At 40.2% G+C, this 18,339-nt stretch overlaps 1 protein-coding gene across 1 annotated transcript in view; it reads right to left on the bottom strand.

Annotated features, from left to right (window-relative positions):
• Window positions 1-17,987, bottom strand: part of LOC126475528 (sialin-like) — a 125,108-nt gene extending 107,121 nt beyond the window's left edge. The window contains exon 1 of the mRNA XM_050103463.1: window positions 17,896-17,987. Coding sequence (XP_049959420.1) covers window positions 17,896-17,935 — 40 coding nt within the window. The 5' untranslated portion in view covers window positions 17,936-17,987. The remainder of the gene's footprint in view (window positions 1-17,895) is intronic.
• Window positions 17,988-18,339: the final 352 nt, after the last annotated feature.

Here is an 18,339-nt window from a genome sequence, read left to right as displayed (position 1 = left end):
TTGTAGAAAGGAGGATCTTGAGGTCTCAGGGCGTGATGGAGTCCCTGTCAGATTGTGTTCAGAGGTTGCAGCCGACCTAGCCCCTCCCTTAACCATAATACATCGTAGATCACTACAACAAAGGCACAGCTCACACCCATCTTCGTTCAATATCATTAACATGCGCCTGTCTCAGACTCTTAGAACATATTCCGAGCTCAAACGTAATGAGATATCCATAATAGTATAACCTTATCGACGGCATTAATTAAGAATTGCGTAAACAGCGATCACGTGAAAACTAAATCACGCTTTTCGCGTAAGAGATCATGAAAGCCATTCAAACGGCATTCAGGGGGGTGTAGTATTTACTGATTGCTGAAAAGCATTGGACTCTGCACTACACCAACGATTATTAACGAAGGTACCAGCATATGAGGTATCAATTTGTGTCTGGAATGAGGATTTTATGGTGGGAAATCATCGATAGATGAAGTAGACACAGAGGCATTTAAGCAACCATGCATCAAGTTTCCCATATGCGAATGGGGTAGGAAGGAAAACTAACACGTGTTTCGATGGGAATTACTCTTTGCCATGTACTTATCATTGGTTTGCGGACTATGTCATACCTTTGGTTGCAGACGAGACGCTGTCATTTCGCGCTACGTTAAAGCTATTAACCGGATCTATATTACACAATAAATAAATGTATTCCGCTTCAGAATACAGAAATTTCACGATTCCAGTCGGGTTACTACTTAAATGTGAAAATTTAGTAACAAGATAAATCACACATTCAAGTTTTAATTTGTTTACGATAAAAACGGGGCAACTTTCGTCTTGATTTTTTTTGTTTACATTTCTATTACGCGAAAAATTCTAAGTGCGAAGTACTTTGCGTTTATACACAGAAATTAAGGCGAGTTTGATTCCGATAAGTTTATATAAGGTTATTCAGCGTTAGAAGAAACAACCGGTGTGCTTCATTTGTTTGCGTATTTCCTCGTGTGTGAAGTACTGCTCTCAGAAAAGTCATTTATAATTGTTACAGTGTATACGTATCCGCAATAAGAAACGTTCGAACATTCTTACAAATCTGAATAATTACACACAACATAACATAAAAAGAGAGAAAATGACAGTGTGTGGGGATTTTAATATTAATTTTATGAAATATTCAAATAAAATTAGAGTTTGGCAATGTTACTTAACACGTTCAGCAAGTAATGTTAATATTACCATGAGATTACTCTAACAAACAAAATTTTTGCTTGGGAACATGTAAAGGTGATATGAATGTTTATCCAGCAGTGAATGACCTCTGTGACCATATGCACAAGTAGCAATGCCAAACAACTTACCTGATCACAGTTAGAGCAATTAATATACAGACAACACACAGCTTTAAGGTAGTAATACAGGAAACAGACTGGAGGGATGTGAACCAGATGTAGAAGTATGAAACCGGAATTTGGTTGCAATAATTACACGTCTGTTTGAAACTAATAAACAACATTTTATACAAAATAATCTCCGTTACTATTTATACATTTCTCCCACATCTCCGGCAGGCTATGAGTGGCCAAGGCAAAAAAAAAAAAAAAAGTTCTTTCGAAGCGCACCAGTAAGCGAGCCATTCTCGTGCATTTTCATACGAATTGAAGCATTGTTCAGCGACAGCGTGTCCCAGTGATGCAAACAGACGGTAATCGGACGGAGTCAAATCTGGAGAATAAGCCGCATTTCCTAGTATTTCCCAACTGAACGCCTCGATCGCTTCCCAACCCGTTTTGTTGTATGTGATGGAGCGTTATCATGGAGCAATATGACTTTGTGTTGCCTTCCATATTCCGGTCGTTTTTCACCTTCGACCATAGATATTGGTAGACTGGTCATGACGTATATTTCGTGGCACCAACATCTCTACTGCTATACCACGTGACTATTGGCAAAACAATGGTGGTATCCTGTTGTGCTTATGGTTGTACCGAGCGTTTTGTGAAGGGAAGTAACGTTAAATTTCACGTGTAAGTATTATTGGTATAATTTAGCGGCATTTCTTGAATACTGATAAACTATTGTGTGTATCATATCCTTACCCAGAACGCCACACTTACGTAAATTGGCGGTTTGAAGTGCTGTGTGTGTTTCCAGGCGCACATTGCAATCGTATATATTTCTTGAAATGGTAAGCTACAAAGCTGCTTTTTCTCTTTCGTATAGGTTTCCAAAGGATGAAGGGCACAGGCAGATGTGGATACAGGCAGTGAAACGAAAAGATTTCAAGCCTACTGTGCACTCACGCATCTGTTCGAAGCACTATGAACAAAGATGATGTGACTTACCAAACTAAAGCGCTGGCATGTCGATAGACACACAAACATACACACAAAATTCAAGCTTTCGCAACCAACGGTTGCTTCGTCACAAAAGAGAGGAAAAGAGGAAAGGATGTGGGTTTTAAGGGAGAGGGTAAGGAGTCATTCCAATCCCGGGAGCGGAAAGACTTACCTTAGGGGGGAAAAAAGGACAGAAAGGACTGGTATACACACACACACACACACACACACACACACACACACACATATCCATCCGCACATACACAGACACATATATATATATATATATATATATATATATAGGGTTTAGTTTTATTTTGTAAATCCCAGTTACAAAACATACGAAATATATATATAGGGTTTAGTTTTATTTTGTACTTCCCGGTTACAAAACATACGAATATCAGAAACAAATACTGAATACCATTTGCAAAAAGGTAGTTGTATGGCCTATGTTACTTTCCAGATAATAAGCTGTAATGTATGGGATAAATAATATGCTGCTACAAAAATCTTTGGTCATTTACCAAAAAGCATTAAAAGCCTGACAGACGGCCAACCAGCATTTAAAATCAAACTAAAAGAATCTATGAATGACAGCTCCTACTCAGTAGACGATTTTTTAGGTATAAATAAGTGATTGGAAGAATTGTCATGTAATGATAGGTCTGCCTTTCATTAAACTGACACATCATTGCGAAGTATCGTATTCATGATCTGTGGACAAGTATTCATGTAAGTAGGTACTGATTTTGTAGATATTTTATTTGATACATCTACGAAACAAACTGTTTAAACCAAAAAAGAGCTTTCAAATGAAACTGCTTTACGTTTTGTGGGTGAACGACACAATTGAGTTCGTTACATTCGATGTGAACACGTGTGTTTACGTTACAGGTTTCGTTGTTTATGCCGATTTATGAAGTCTATAACACTTTCTACAACCAAGGCACTAAAACACACACACGCAATATTTACATTTTATGCAGTGCATAACACGTATTGTTAGTAGAGAATGCATCTCATAATTGGTAACACTGAAATATTCGCGGCGAATATATTGCCGAACATCGAAAGTGTTTCAGCAGTTCACAAAGTTCATTGTGAAGTAATGGCTGTAAAACTAAATTTGCACAGTGGTCACACAATAATTTATCACTTCTAGCTGTGTTTACATAAGCTAGATTTAATGTGGTGAAGTTAGCACGAAATCCACTGAGAAATACTGGAAGTGAAATCAGGAATCAGAATGCTGCCTTGAACTCCCGCCGACGTTCTGCCAACAGTCACGTGATTCTATGTTGCAGCCACGCCAGATGTATAGCCGCTGCACTGCTTGCCCAGTCTATTAGTATCTATGGTCGAAGTTTTTCACGTAATGCTCGATTTAAATCGATCATTTGCTGTTGGTAGCGATCGGTGTTAACGGTTTCACCAGGTTTTAGCAGCTCAGAATAGATGACACCCTTGTGATCCCACCAATCACAGAACACTGTCTTCTTTCCAAAGCGATTTGGTCTTCCCAGTGGATGTCGATGGTTTGTCTGGATTGACCCATAATATACGACGCTTAGAATTCTCAAAATCATCACCTGTCACTATTTGTTGGAGAAACAACTTTCTTTTGTTTCTGGCGAGCAGCATTTCACAAGTGGTCTTTCGGTCTGCTTGTTGTCTTTCATTCAGTTCACGCGGAACCTGTTTTCCAACTTTCTGCACCTCTCACACAGCTTTTAACCTAAGAGAAACGGCTTTCTGCGTCACATTCAATTGTTTCGCGAGTTCCTGTTGGGTTTGAGTATCATCTTCATCCTATAACGCCTGAAACTCGTTGTCTTCGAACTTTTTCGGTGGTTTCCAACGCTCGTAGTTTCTCGCATCAAAATCAACACTTTTGAATTTTTTTAATCACTCGAAACACCGTGTTTTCCCAAGAGCATGTCGGTCGAAAGCTTCGACAAGCATTCGATGCTATTCTGCAGAAGTTTTCTTGAAATGATAACAGAAAACCAACGCTGTCCGCTAACCGTAGTTCGTAGGCATGAAACTCGACATGTTTACGGGTTTGAAACAGGTACGGATGTTGTGTGTTGACATTCGTCGTCAGCCGTTACAGGAAGGAGATGGCGCTGCAGGCGCGGTCTCATGGGCTTTACAATAGCTGCTAGCACCATCTACAGGGAAATTCCGGTTTCATACTTCTTCACCTGGTATAATGTGGAAGTTGTCAGTTCTAAATTTAGTGTATATTTATCGCTCAGTCTTTAACAGCAGCTTTCACAATAAAGAATAAAGTATGGTAGTACTAAAACATAAGAATGCTCTAAATTACAAATTCAAACAAAATATTATGTGCAAGGAATAAACTGTTTGGTTAAGACAAACAGAGAAATTGGACTGCTCACAAATTACAAGAAATACTGTTTTATCTTAAGGAAAGTGTTTAAAACATCTTTCTATAATATCTGAAATGAATAATTTATGTAACAAAATTAAATATACATGTGTAATTATTAAAAGAGAATTTTGTTATTTAAAAAACAGCCAAATAATAAACGACAGCAGTCAGGTAGCCAATACATTTAACAATTCCTTCCTTGAAGTGGCTTAGAATCTTGCCAATGACACTAGGGGCTTGGGCAATGATACAAAACGCAAGGAACAATGTACGTAAATACAGGCAAGCTACAATAACTCCAAGCTCTTCCAAAGAAATACGGAATGTAATGAACTCCCTCAAAATAAAATATCGTTACGGAATTGATATTATCTCGTGTAAAGTACTAAAATCTTGTTCTTTATATAGTCATCATCGTCAGCTAGTTCAGTCACTTGCTGATACGGTCTCTTCGAGCCGGGGTGTAACATAGGATGGCGCCAGGTTCTTCCATTTCTGTCGATTTTGAGCTTACAGTTGCCAGCTGAATCCAGCTGCCCTTCGCAAGTCTCTGCCCATTTGTCCAGAGATATTCCAGTCTTTCTTTTTGGTAAATTGGAAAAAATGGCCAGCCCAGCGCCATTTCAAGGAATCTGCTCTTTCCATTATGTCACTGATTTTAGTTGCGCGTCTAATGTTTACTAATTCCTTTCTGTCTTTCCATGTGTAACCCAACATATGTCCTTCCATGCCTCTTTGAGCTACTATGACTTTTCTGGCACTGAACTCATTTAATATCCATGTCTCACAGTCGTAAGCTCTTACTGGTAACAGACATGGACGAAAAACCCTTTGCTTCAGCTCAGCCGACATCTTAGACCTAAGAACTGAAGAGCTCCCGTGAGTTTGCCAGCCAATATCGAAATAGTTCTGGTTTTAAGATTCCTTTCATGTTTACAAGCTGACGGAAACAGACATATTCTGTGACCCTTTTCAATTGTTACTGCCAACACATTTATTTTTCTCGGTTGTCCATTCGCTCATATGCTCTTGGTTTTGTCATAGTTCATTTTGACACCAAATTCAGAGCAGACTACTGCAAGTTCGCCAACTAGTATTCGCTATACTGCATACAAACAGAACAATATCTTCAGCAAATATCAGGTTTTTAAATATTTCCCAGAACTTGGATGCCCTTTGTTTTTCAATTAAATTTAGATACTGCTTCTTCTAGGACTGACAAAAATAGTTTTGGAAATACGGAGTCACCTTGTGCTAAGCGCTCTTCAATGGGAAACTCTACATCTACGTTCACACCTACATGGCTACTCTGCAAATCACATCTGCCAGAGAGTTCGTCGCACGATCTTCACACTAATTCTCTACTATTACAATCTCGAACAGCGTGCGGAAAAAAGGAACATCTATATCTTTCCGTGCGAACTCTGATTTCGCTTAATTTATTATGATGATCTTTTCTCCCTAAGTAGCTCGGCGTCAACAAAATGTTTTCGCATTAGGAGGAGAAAGTTGGTGATTGAAATTTCGTGAGAAGATCCTGCAGAACGGCCTTTGTTTTGATGATTTCCACCCCAAATCCTGAATTATGTCCGTGACACTATCTCTCTATGAACTCCGTTAGCACTATCTGGTAAGGATCCCACACTGCGCAGCAGTACTCCAAACGAGGACGGCCAAATGTAGTGTAGGCAGCCTCTTTAGTAGATGTGTTGCACCTTCTAAGTGTTCTACCAATAGAACCAGTCTTTCGTTCGCCTTCCCCACCACATTTTCTGTGTGTTATTTTCAGTTTAAGTTGTTCGTAATTGTAATTCCTGCGAATTTAGATGAATGTACGGCGTTTAGGTTTGATTGATTTACCGTGTAACCGAATTTTAACGGATTACTTTTAGCACTCATTTGGATAACCTCACATTTTTCTTTATTTGGTGTCAGTTGCCAATTTCCACACCGTACAGATATCTTACCTAAATAGTTTTGCAATTGGTTTTGATCTTCTGATGACTTTATTAGACATAAACGACAACATCATCTGCAAACATCATATGATGGCTGCTCAAATTGTCTCCTAAATCATTTATGTAGATAAGAAGCCGCAGAGGACCTATAACGCTACCATGGGGAACGACAGAATGCACTTCTGTTTCACTCGATGACTTTCCGTCATTTACTACGAACTGTGACCTCTCTGACAGAAAATCACGAATCTAGTCGCATAACTAAGACGATATTCCATAAGCACGCAAATTGATTACAGACCGCTTGTGGGGTACGATGTCAAAAGCATTCTGGAAATCTAGAAATATGAAATCAACATGAAATCCCTTGTCGATAGCACTCAACGGTTCATGTGCAAAGAGCTAACAAATGTTTTCCAAATCCGTGCTTTGTACCGGTGGGCCGTCCTCTTCGAGGTAATTCATAACCTTCGAACACAATATATCTTCCAAAATCCTGCTGCTTTTCGAAGTTAGTGATATGGGGCTGTAATTTAGTGGATTATTCCTATTGCGTTTCTTGAATATTGGCGTGACCTGTGCAACATTCCAGTCTTTGGATACGGATCTTTCGTCGAGCGATCGGTTGTATATAACTGTTGTATATGGAACTATTACATCAACATAGTTTGAAAGGAACCTAATTGGTATACAGTCTGGACCGTAAGAATTGCTTTTATTAAGTGATTAAGTTGTTTCACTTCTCAAGTTGGTAGCTGTTCTTGATTACTTTGAAAGGGACCTCATTGGTATACAGTCTAGACCGAAAGAGTTGCTTTTATTAAGTGATTAAATTGTTTCACTACTAATGTTGGCAGCTATTCTTGATTCGAAGTCTGGAATATTTATTTCGTCTTCTTTGGTGAAGAAATTTAGGAAGGCTGTCTTTCGTAACTCTCATAGAGTAAATATCTCTGGAGTGAGCATTGTGTTCTGCGCATGTTGTCAACATTAAACCGGGACTGTCACATGTTTTAGGGACTTCGCTGTGCGTGTGTGCTTTCTGCAGCGTTTGAAGTTTGTAATATCAAGAGTTTTTGTTGTGTTTCACCGTTTGTTGGTAGTGTAATAGCGATGGTGAATTATTGTTGTTGCTACGGATGCAAAGAAAAATATGTGAATGGCGGGATAGTAACTTTTCATGGGTACATACCATGTAGCTCTAATTATAGTTATCACATTAGTAAGAGACGCTGTACATGTTTAAAAATTTCGAGACGCATTATAATTAAGGCTTGATTCTGTAGACCTATTTTTCTTCGATTTTATGACTATATAATAGATATTACGACTCGCACAAAAAATTACAAACAATGGCTTCCTCTCGTAAATTTGCTAGTGGAACAGGAACGGGAATGGTTAGTTGTTTCAGCAAATACTATCCTCCATGCATTTATCAGTGACTTGTCGATTATGTATATAGATTACTCAGTCTACTCTTTATTTAATAAACTGGGAGCAAGTACGTAAAATGCGTTAAATAAATACTTCAAAGTATTACCAATAAGAAAAATTGTGCTTTAGGTCGCAAAAACGAGAAAATAAATACGCAGAAATAGCAGAAAAAAGGATGAATTAGCAGGGATATAATAGCTAATGTGTGACAAATTCGGTGTTTTTCGGACACTTGCAAAAGTACTAGCGTACTGTCAAGTCGTTTTGCAAGACTATCACTGCAAAAATGTACGTCAGGCTCTGTAATACTATAAAGTGCCGTATCATATCGAAAACTATCAAAAATCGAGTGCATCTGAACTGTGACACCTATCGCATAGAAGCGGGATGTAATATCACTTGCCCTTAAAAGTTACGTAGCTGGTTTATTCCCGGTATCAAATAGATACTGCTAAATGTCTGCGCAACATTTATAAATAATCCACGACACGTACGAAAAGAATCCGTATGTACTAGGGATGTAGTGACACTCTAAATATACAGGGCGCCACACGGACAAACACACGACGTCCCAAGATCACGTGACCCGGCTGGCAATGTATGCTGACAACACAAAATCTGTTCTGCGCATGTGAATGCTCACTCCAGAGATATTTACTCTATGATAACTCTGCTTTAGTAACACTATTATCGATAGTATTTCCATTGCCATCGCGCAGAGGAGGCATTGATTGTGTCTTGCCGCTAGCATACTTTTCATACAGCCGGGATCTCTTTGGATTTTCTGCCAAGTTTAGAGACAAAGTTTCGTTGTGAAAACTATTATAAACATATCGCATTGAAGTCCAAGCTAAATTTTGAGCTTCTGTAAAAGATCGTCAATCTTGGGGATATTGCTTTTGTTTAAATTTGGTATGCTTTCCCGTTGTTGTTGCAATAGTGTTTTGACATGCTTTGTGCGCCATGGGGGATCAGCTCTGTCGTTTGTTAATTTATTTGGTATAAATCTCTCAACTTCTGTCGATACTATTTATCTGAATTCAAGTCACATCTGGTCTACACTTGCTGTAACACCTATTTTCGACCTTTTTTGTATCTGTATCAATATTTTTATGTCAATTTGTAGTGTTGCTTGTGTAGAGTTACCGTTACATTACATTGTTAATTTGGAAGGAGTGAATATTCTCTTTCAGGAAGGCGCCAAAGCGAGTTTTTATCTGCTTCTTTGAGTACGTATGTTTTTCCTTTATTTGTAGAGGATTTGGGAGTTGCAATTCATGGAATTCTGCTAGATAAGCTCAAGTATTACGGTATCAGAGATCATGCTGGTAACTGGTTTTCATCCAGTCTATCTAAACAACTGCAGAATGTTGCATTAAGAAACTCCTGGAATCTAAACAATGAAAAAGCCCCTTAAGAATGGGTAGTAATCACGACAGGCGTATCACAAGGATCGATATTGGGTTGATCATGTTCTTGTTATATACCCGGTGAATCGCCTAAAACTTGCACAGCAAATAATGTGTAAATGGAAAGTGGTATTGCTGTGCGGTTTTCACGGAATGGATTGTTAGTCAGAGGTTCGTACTGTTCGGCGACAAACAGATTGTAATAATACGTAGAAACCGTATTTTTTGTGCAAACACACACTGTTTTCAGTGGAACACTTATTGACATTGCTGTTGTTGTTGTGGTCTTCAGTCCTGAGACTGGTTTGATGCAGCTCTCCATGCTACTCCATCCTGTGCAAGCTTCTTCGTCTCCCAGTACCTACTGCAACCTACATCCTTCTGAATCTGCTTGGTGTATTCATCTCTTGGTCTCCCTCTACGATTTTTACCCTCCACGCTGCCCTCCAATACTAAATTGGTGATCCCTTGATGCCTCAGAACATGTCCTACCATCCGATCCCTTATTCTAGTCAAGTTGTGCCACAAACTTCTCTTCTCCCCAATCCTATTCAACACCTCCTCATTAGTTATGTGATCTACCCATCTAATCATCAGCATTATTCACTAAAAGTGGGATAAATTGGAATGTCAATGGTGTTTGTTGCAGGATTGTAGTGCAAGTCATTTACGAGATATCGTATTTTGAAAAGTTCCCACGACGAAACTAGTACAGTATCTATGGTAGCACAAACTAGAGAACAATACAAGTGCACAACCTAGTTAAGTGGATTCCGATCAGTAACGAGATAATTAGCCATCACAGTTTGTGTTCAAAACGACCAACGACAGCGGCAATACTCGCTTCCAATCTGGTATGGAACGACTGCTGCACACGTGCCAGCATTTCAGTGGAGATGTCCGAGCAGGCTGCAGTAATAGGTCGTTGCGTATCGTTGGGTGCAGTTGGTATGTTCTTGTAGACAGCGTCATCAAGCTTAACCCACAGAAAAAAGTCTACGGGAGTCAAATCAGGGCAACTGACAGACCAAGTTATAAGTCCTCTGCGTCCAGTCCAACGATTTGTAAACAGTTTATGAAGACATGCAGTAGTATTACGGTATATTGATAATTTTTACTTATGGACCGTCTGACAGCAACTGAATAAAACACAATTTTAGTGCCATACGCGTTTCGCCTTTATTTTCTGCAAGGCATCATCAGTGGCCTGGAATATGTACATATGTTAGCTATTTTATTTACATTTTTGTCACTGTGACTATAGGTTATAAACAGTTCTGGTGGTTGGTATTTCCTATGTGGTACACAGGCTCAATCAAAAAATAAAAACACAAATAAAAAAATAAACACAACATTTCCACAATACAAAAGAACTCACAAGCTGAAAACTTACAAACACACACAATGACAACACCACACAGAAAAGAACCAGATGGTACACCATGACCTACACACATAAACTAACACACAGAGTTGCAAACATCCTAGAGAGACAGGGCTTCAAAATAGCATATAAGCCTGGGCAAACCCTTCAATCACACCTAAGCCAGCCAGCTACCAAGAGGGACAAATTCCAACAATCAGGAACATATAAACTTGAATGTCAAAGTTGTCATGCAGTATACATAGGCATGGCATGCAGGAATTTTGAAACAAGATACAAAGAACATATCAGATGTTGGAAGTACGAAACAAACCATTCCACATTTGCAGAGCATTTAAAACACTACAACCATCATCCTACAAGCATGGAACGAGAAATGAAAATAATGAGAATAAGCAACCATGACAAACATCTTATACAAATGCAAGAAAACTTCCACATCCAGAAAGCCAAAGCAGAAAACAAACATGTGATAAATGAACAAACACACATCAGCACAGGCTCCCTACTACACCAACTGGACACACACACACACACACACACATACACAGCCAAAAAATAATTAAAAAAATATTTATATAACACCAAAATACAGACAGACACACACACACACACACACACACACACACACACACACACATACACACACCACAAAAAATATATATCACACCAAAACACACACACACACACACACACACACACATACAGCACAAAAAAAATTAATATCACACCAAAAAACACTCACACACACACACACACACACACACACACACACACACACACACACATACACAAACGCACACACAAATGCATACACGAACAGACCACAGATACTTCAATAGTTACACACATAAGTTTGGCAATTTATTTATTTATTTAGCGTATGGCTCATAACATCACAGTAAAAATTACAGAAACAACACGATTTAAGAAAAAATCACATATGTATAAAACAGAGCAATAAATAACAGTTTGTGTATAAGAACACCGCCAATTGTAAATTTACACTCACAGAAGAGCAATCATAAGCAGACGTCCAGCTTAGATAATAAATAGTCGATTGCCTCTTGGGTCGCCATTAGGAAATCCCGTGGGTCACCCTCGTATGCCCTTAGTGGGCATTCCTGCACGATGTGTTTGACCGTCTGTCTCTCAGCGCCACAGTCGCAAGCGGCCGAAGGAAGTTGACCCCATCTGTGTAAGGAGTCGGCGCATCTCCCACAGTTGATTCTGATGCGATTAAGAGTTGACCAAACTTTGCGAGGGCAATCAAATCCTTTTGGTTTACTAAAGATGCATGGCATACTGTGGCAGTTTACTGCTGTTCTGCTCTCCCATTCCTCTTTCCATCGGTCATTTATTTTAAAGTTGGTTTGGTGCAGAGCCTGTGCGGTCTTTAGTGGAGGATGCGTAGACCGGAGTCGGTTTCCTTGGATGTCGTGAGTATCTTCATGGATTTTTAATTGAGGGTTGGTCATGATTTTTTGAAATTCTCAAACCAGAGCGTGTTCGCGGCGCAGATTAGGAGGGGCTATGTTACTGAGAACGGGCAGCCACACTGTAGGAGTTGGCCTGATTGTGCCTGATATAATACACATTGTTGCATTAAGTTGGCTATCTACCATGTGTGAGTGTTTGCTGTTGAGCCACACTGGGGCACAGTATTCTGCCACTGGATACACCAAGTGCGGATGTTCTTAAGGTAGATGCTGTGGAGCCTCAAGTGGTGCCACAGAGCTTCTGCAATATGTTGTTGCGTGTTTTAAGTTTCGCTGCAGTTTTCGTCAGGTGTTCTTTGAATGTTAGTGTCCTATCTAGGGTAACTCCAAGATACTTTGGGTGTTTGTTGTGATTTAGTAATTTCCCGTCTAGATAGACTTGTAGTTCTCTGTTGGCCATTTTGTTGTTCAAATGGAAGGCAGATACTTCCGTCTTTGTAGCACTAGGTTGTAGCCTCCATTTTCTAAAGTACTCGCTGAGAATCCTTAGGTCACTCGTAAGGATATCTTCGGCAGTTTCTATATTTCTGTGGGCTGTTGCTAGAGCCCAGTCGTCAGCATAACCAAATTTGCGCGATCTGGTTGCAGGCATGTCAGCGATGTAAAGGCTGAAAAGAAGGGGCGCAAGGACAGAGCCTTATGGGAGTCCATTATTGAGTTTCATCTGTTTACTTCTCTCATTCCCCATTATTACTTGGAAGGTTCTATTTGACAACATATCATCAATGAGGTTGGTTATCTTCTTGCAGGGGACGGCACAGATTAATTTGCACATGAGCCCCTGTTTCCAAACTGTATCATAGGCTGCTGTTAGGTCTATGAATGCTGCAGCTACTATATGTTTCTTCTGGAACCCCGCCCCTATATATGTTGTCAGTGATAGGACTTGATCTGTACAGCAGCGATATGGACGGAATCCTGCTTGTTCGATAGGGATTTTTTTGAGTATAGTCTGGCCTATTCTGTTGAGGAGCAGTCTTTCTAGTAATTTATAGACCATACTGAGAAGGGCAATGGGGCGGTAACTCTCTGGTCTATCGCCTGGTTTACCAGGTTTCAGGACTGCGATGATCTTTGCTCGTTTAAGTGAGGGAGGAATGTTACCCACTTGGAGAATGTCCGTAAAGAACTTAGCCAACCATTGTTTTGTGTAGGCTTCGACATGTATGAGGAACTCAGGGTGGATACCATCGAAACCCGGAGCTTTGCCTGATTTAACCTTCTTCAGGGCATTGGTAACCTCCTCGATGCTAATATCTGATGAATATTCTGAGTCCATTGCAAGAGTCCTTTTTAATGTTTTTAAGTCTTTCTTCACTTTTGTTGTGTACTTTCTTTTTCGTGGGGCTCTAGACACAGAATAACATTCGATCTTTGGCAAAACCATTTGACAGTCGGCAACAGAAACCAAAACGTTGCATTAAAACAAGCGTTCAGTGCATAGTGCTGTGGAATGTGGAAAAAACCGCAAATTGGCGTTCATAAGAAGAAGAACAACACCAAAAATGCAACAGGAGCGTAATATGTAAGAAATTGTCCACGCAACCTGTAAGTACAGTTCAAAACATTACTACTTAATAGGAAATACCAACCACCAGAACTGTTTATAGCCTATAGGCATAGTGACAAAAATGTAAATAAAATAGCTAACATATGTACATATTCCAGGCCACTGATGATGCCTTGCAGAAAATAAAGGCGAAACGCGTATGGCACTAAAATTGTGTTGTATTCAGTTGTTGTCAGATGGTCCATAAGTAAAAATTATCAATATACCGTAATACTACACGCAACTGAGGAAGACAGGACTACAAAAGTTGAAGACATGCAGTAGTACTTCGTGCACTATGGACTGGACAGCCATCGTTTTGGTATCACAGGTTCCTCCTAGTCTGCAGAGGAACGTCTTCTACCATCCATCGAAGATGGTCTTTTAGGACGCTGCGGTACTTGTGCGCCTTCTGTGTTCCGCCTATGAAACACGGACCAATGAGCTGATGGTTCACTATCCCACACCACATGTTCTCACTCCATGGACGCTGACCTTCCACCTGAAGAAACCAACGGGGACTGTCAACAGACCGATAGAGTTTGTTTCAGCAGTTTACCTGGTCATGATTGGTAAATGGGGCTTCATCAGTAAACAAGAATATGGGTACATGATACATCTGGAGTAACCTGTCTTAATGCCCATGTACAAAAGCAAACACAGTTCTCATAATCATTTCCATGCAGCTCCTGATGGGAGAAATGTGACAGGACTGGAACCTAGGTCGATGGAGGATGCGTAGGACATTTGCGCAACATGCAACTTCCTCTTGAGATTGCGCGGGAGCTAACGTGCGTATCAACTGCCACAGAAGCTTGAAAATTAATTTCCCCCTGTTCCGTCGTTACTTGTTTCCTTCTGCTATGTTGCCTAGATGTTGCACTAGCAGCTTCACGTAACTGGCTGAGGAAGTTGATAAATAATGCACTATATGTTTGACGCCTGTTGGCATATGTTGCCGCATACGCCGTACAGGATCGAACTGCATTCTTTCAACACACTCCATGCACCTTGGGCATGTCGGTTTTTTCTGCGCTGGTGAATCTTGCCGCTGGACTGTCACACACTAACTGACTAGTAAGTAGCGGTGCGCTAAAGGAACACACAACCATATTGTAAGCAAATATAACAACATCATACCTAGCAACTACGCAGATTGAATGACACAAACAAGTGCCGGTGTGAAAACTTTTCAAAATATAATAACTCGTAAATGATTTGCACTAGACTCCTGGAACAGATACCACTGACATTGTAATTTGCCCTACTTTTAGTGCGTTAATGTTATTAGTGATGGTTCCATTTAAAAAGTGTATATTTGCACAAAAAATATTTTTTAAGTTTTATTGCAATCTTTTCATTGGCTGACAGTACGAATCCCTGACTACCAATCCATTCTATGAAAACCACACATCAATAGCACTTTCCATTTCTGCAGTCTTTGTGGTGCAAGTTTTAGGTGATTCACTCTGTGTAAAATATCTTCGAGCATATATCCAAAAAGCAGATATTATTCTCGTTGTTTACGCTGTACATTTTATAATCAAGCCTGAATCAGTAACTTCAAAACATGAAATGTAAATACTGTTTGCTTGAAAATTAATAACTGGTTCAGTGTAAATGTACTGTCACTAATTTTTGATAAAACACAATACACAGGACTCCACAAATCCTGACCATGCCTTCAGAAATAATGCATGCAGTAAATGAAACAGACTATTCTAAATTTTTAGGTGTTAAAATTGATAAAACTGTGAACTGGAAGTCACTTGTTACAGATATTCGTAAATGTCTGCAACTTTTGCGTTACGGATAGCAAAGTTTGGAGACGAAAATGTTGAACTGGTGTTCCCACTTTTATTCACTAATTATGGCACGATATTCTGGGGTAACTCGTCATGGAGGAGAAAAGTGTTTGTTGCACTGAAGCGTGCAATCAGAATAATACTTGGTATCAACTCTACAGCTTTTTGTTGACGCCTCTGTAACCAGTTGCGAATATTGACAACAGACTAAAATTACAGTTACTTCCTCATGAAGTTTGTTGTGAACAGTGATTTTCAGTTTGAAAACAACAGTAACATTCATAAACATAAGGCTAGAAGAAAAAATAATTTACAGTATGCATCATTCATCCTTAGTGCGGCACCGGAACGCGTGAGATACTCAGCCATAAAAAATTTTCATTCGATGTATAATAAAATTAACTGCAAACAGAAAGTAAAATTGTATCTGAGAACTGCTTCCGTTCTTCGGACAAATTTCTAAAAACGTAGTAGTTAGATTGTGTGTGTGTGTGTGTGTGTGTGTGTGTGTGTGTGTGTGTGTGTGTGCGCGCATTTTATGGAGAAGGAGAGAGAGAGAGAGAGAGAGAGAGAGAGAGAGAGAGGGAGGGAGATAGAGAGAGAGAGAGAGAGAGAGAGAGAGATTGAACAGAGTTAACTATAAGCCACTGTATGCATGGAAAAAACACTTAAGTAATCATGTAAACGGTCACCATGTTACAATATTTTATGTTGAGATGGTGTGCTATATCCGCAAAGCTGATGTGTTCCATATCGCAGTGAGAGGACGCAGTTATGATCCACAGAACATGCAGGTAATTAATGAACTAGATGTAGACATAGATGTAGATGTAAATGCGATACTGAGAGGCGTCAACAGCGAAAACAGGGCAATTAATGGCACTATCTACAGGCTCGTGTCCGCCCCTCGTGGTCTGGCGGTAGCGTTCTCGCTTCCCGAGCACGGGGTCCCGGGTTCGATTCCCGGCGGGCTCAGGAATTTTTCCTGCCTCGGGATGACTGGGTGTTGTTGAGTCGTTTTCATCATCATCATTCATTCCCATTACGGTCGGAGGAAGGCAACGGCAAACCACCTCCATTAGGACCTTGCCTAGTAAAGCGGTGCGGGTCTCCCGCATCGTTCCCCTACGCTCTGTAAAGAAGCATATTTCATTATAATAACGCCACGTTTTACTATTGTACAGAATTATTCCGTGAGGATATACAGATGTGCAGGTTTGTCGGCGGAGGTTAAATGAATTAGTCTGAGATAAATACGTACGACATTCATGGTAAAGACATGAAAACAGAGTACAAACTTCAATTTTTCACAAAAAATCTTATCTTTTTGAGATTAGTTAACCAATCGACATCCCCTTTTGCGTCTCAGATAAATTACTTTGTTTACTTACGACAACAGTAAGATAAATGCAAACCTTCAACACCTGCTTGCCAGTGCACATCACGTGACGCACGCCGACGATTATGAGTTCAGACACATTTACGTGGAGATCATTATAATGTGATACAACAATGTAAAAACGCTCACAATATGGCATCCGTAACAGTATTTGGGCCCCATTCGTATCTTTCTGTTTTTCGGTAGCGTAGATCATGTGGCACTGCAGGATTTCTCACTTTTTCACTTTCTACTTCCATCATAATCATCATCATTATCATCACCTGTACAAGACTGTCAACGATCGTGCGAGAGCCACAGACATGATGACAAGCTGGACACGTGTCAGACAACGATGTGAACCAAGAATGTATGTAGGATCTGAGGTTTGATTGGGGTAGGGGGGCGAATCATGTTACTATGGTCCGCCCCACGAGATGTCCACTGCCCACGGTCAGAGTGTCGAGGGCAGGGTAAGAAGGAAGTGCCTTGTGCGCTTGCGCATTATCAATAGCGACCTTCTGGCGGCAAATGTTAGCCGTCTCGTTGTTAGTTTTGTAAACTTCATGATGATTTCATGGAAACGATCAGGAAATTGCAAGAAAGAACGCAATTGATTAATGAAGAGATTTGGAGATGCTAAGAAAGTAAAAACAGTCAGGGCAAGTAACGAGCCTAAACGTACTGTTTAAACGTGAGAAGAAAAGAAGGAGATTATAAAAAAACCTGTGGCATAAACACGATGTAAACAATGGCTCACCCGCACTGTCCTGCGGCGCCGCCGTCACAGCTGTTGTCATTCTGTTTCTGAAGTATACCACCCGACTGCTGGAGGCCTGTTCGCGACTCGCGCTTTCGCCACCGACTCCACGGTTCTGCGCTAGTGTGCCAGTTTTTATTCACTCCGGAGCTTCAACAAGAAAATGCGAAGAGTGGTGAAGAAGAATGAGGAGAGACGTACTGTAACAGAAGCTGAGACGCTCAAGAAATCACCCAGATTCCTCTGTCACAAACTTGTGTTATGTAACAGCCACATTACATAATTTTACATGTGAACTTGACTGCTTGCTAGGCCGTATGAATCTCCTGTCCTGCTGGAGGCGAAGCTTAATGCGTACTAAGCACAGCGCAAACAAGTTTTCACGTCTGGTGGCTCACGTGTCACAGGAGAGGAGCGCGCAGCTACACCTGCTAAACCCTGCTC

Source organism: Schistocerca serialis, chromosome 4, assembly GCF_023864345.2.
Source record: "Schistocerca serialis cubense isolate TAMUIC-IGC-003099 chromosome 4, iqSchSeri2.2, whole genome shotgun sequence".
NCBI lineage: Eukaryota > Metazoa > Arthropoda > Insecta > Orthoptera > Acrididae > Schistocerca > Schistocerca serialis.
The sequence above is the reverse complement of the archived record's forward strand: the minus strand, read 5'-3'. Positions and strand labels throughout refer to the sequence as shown.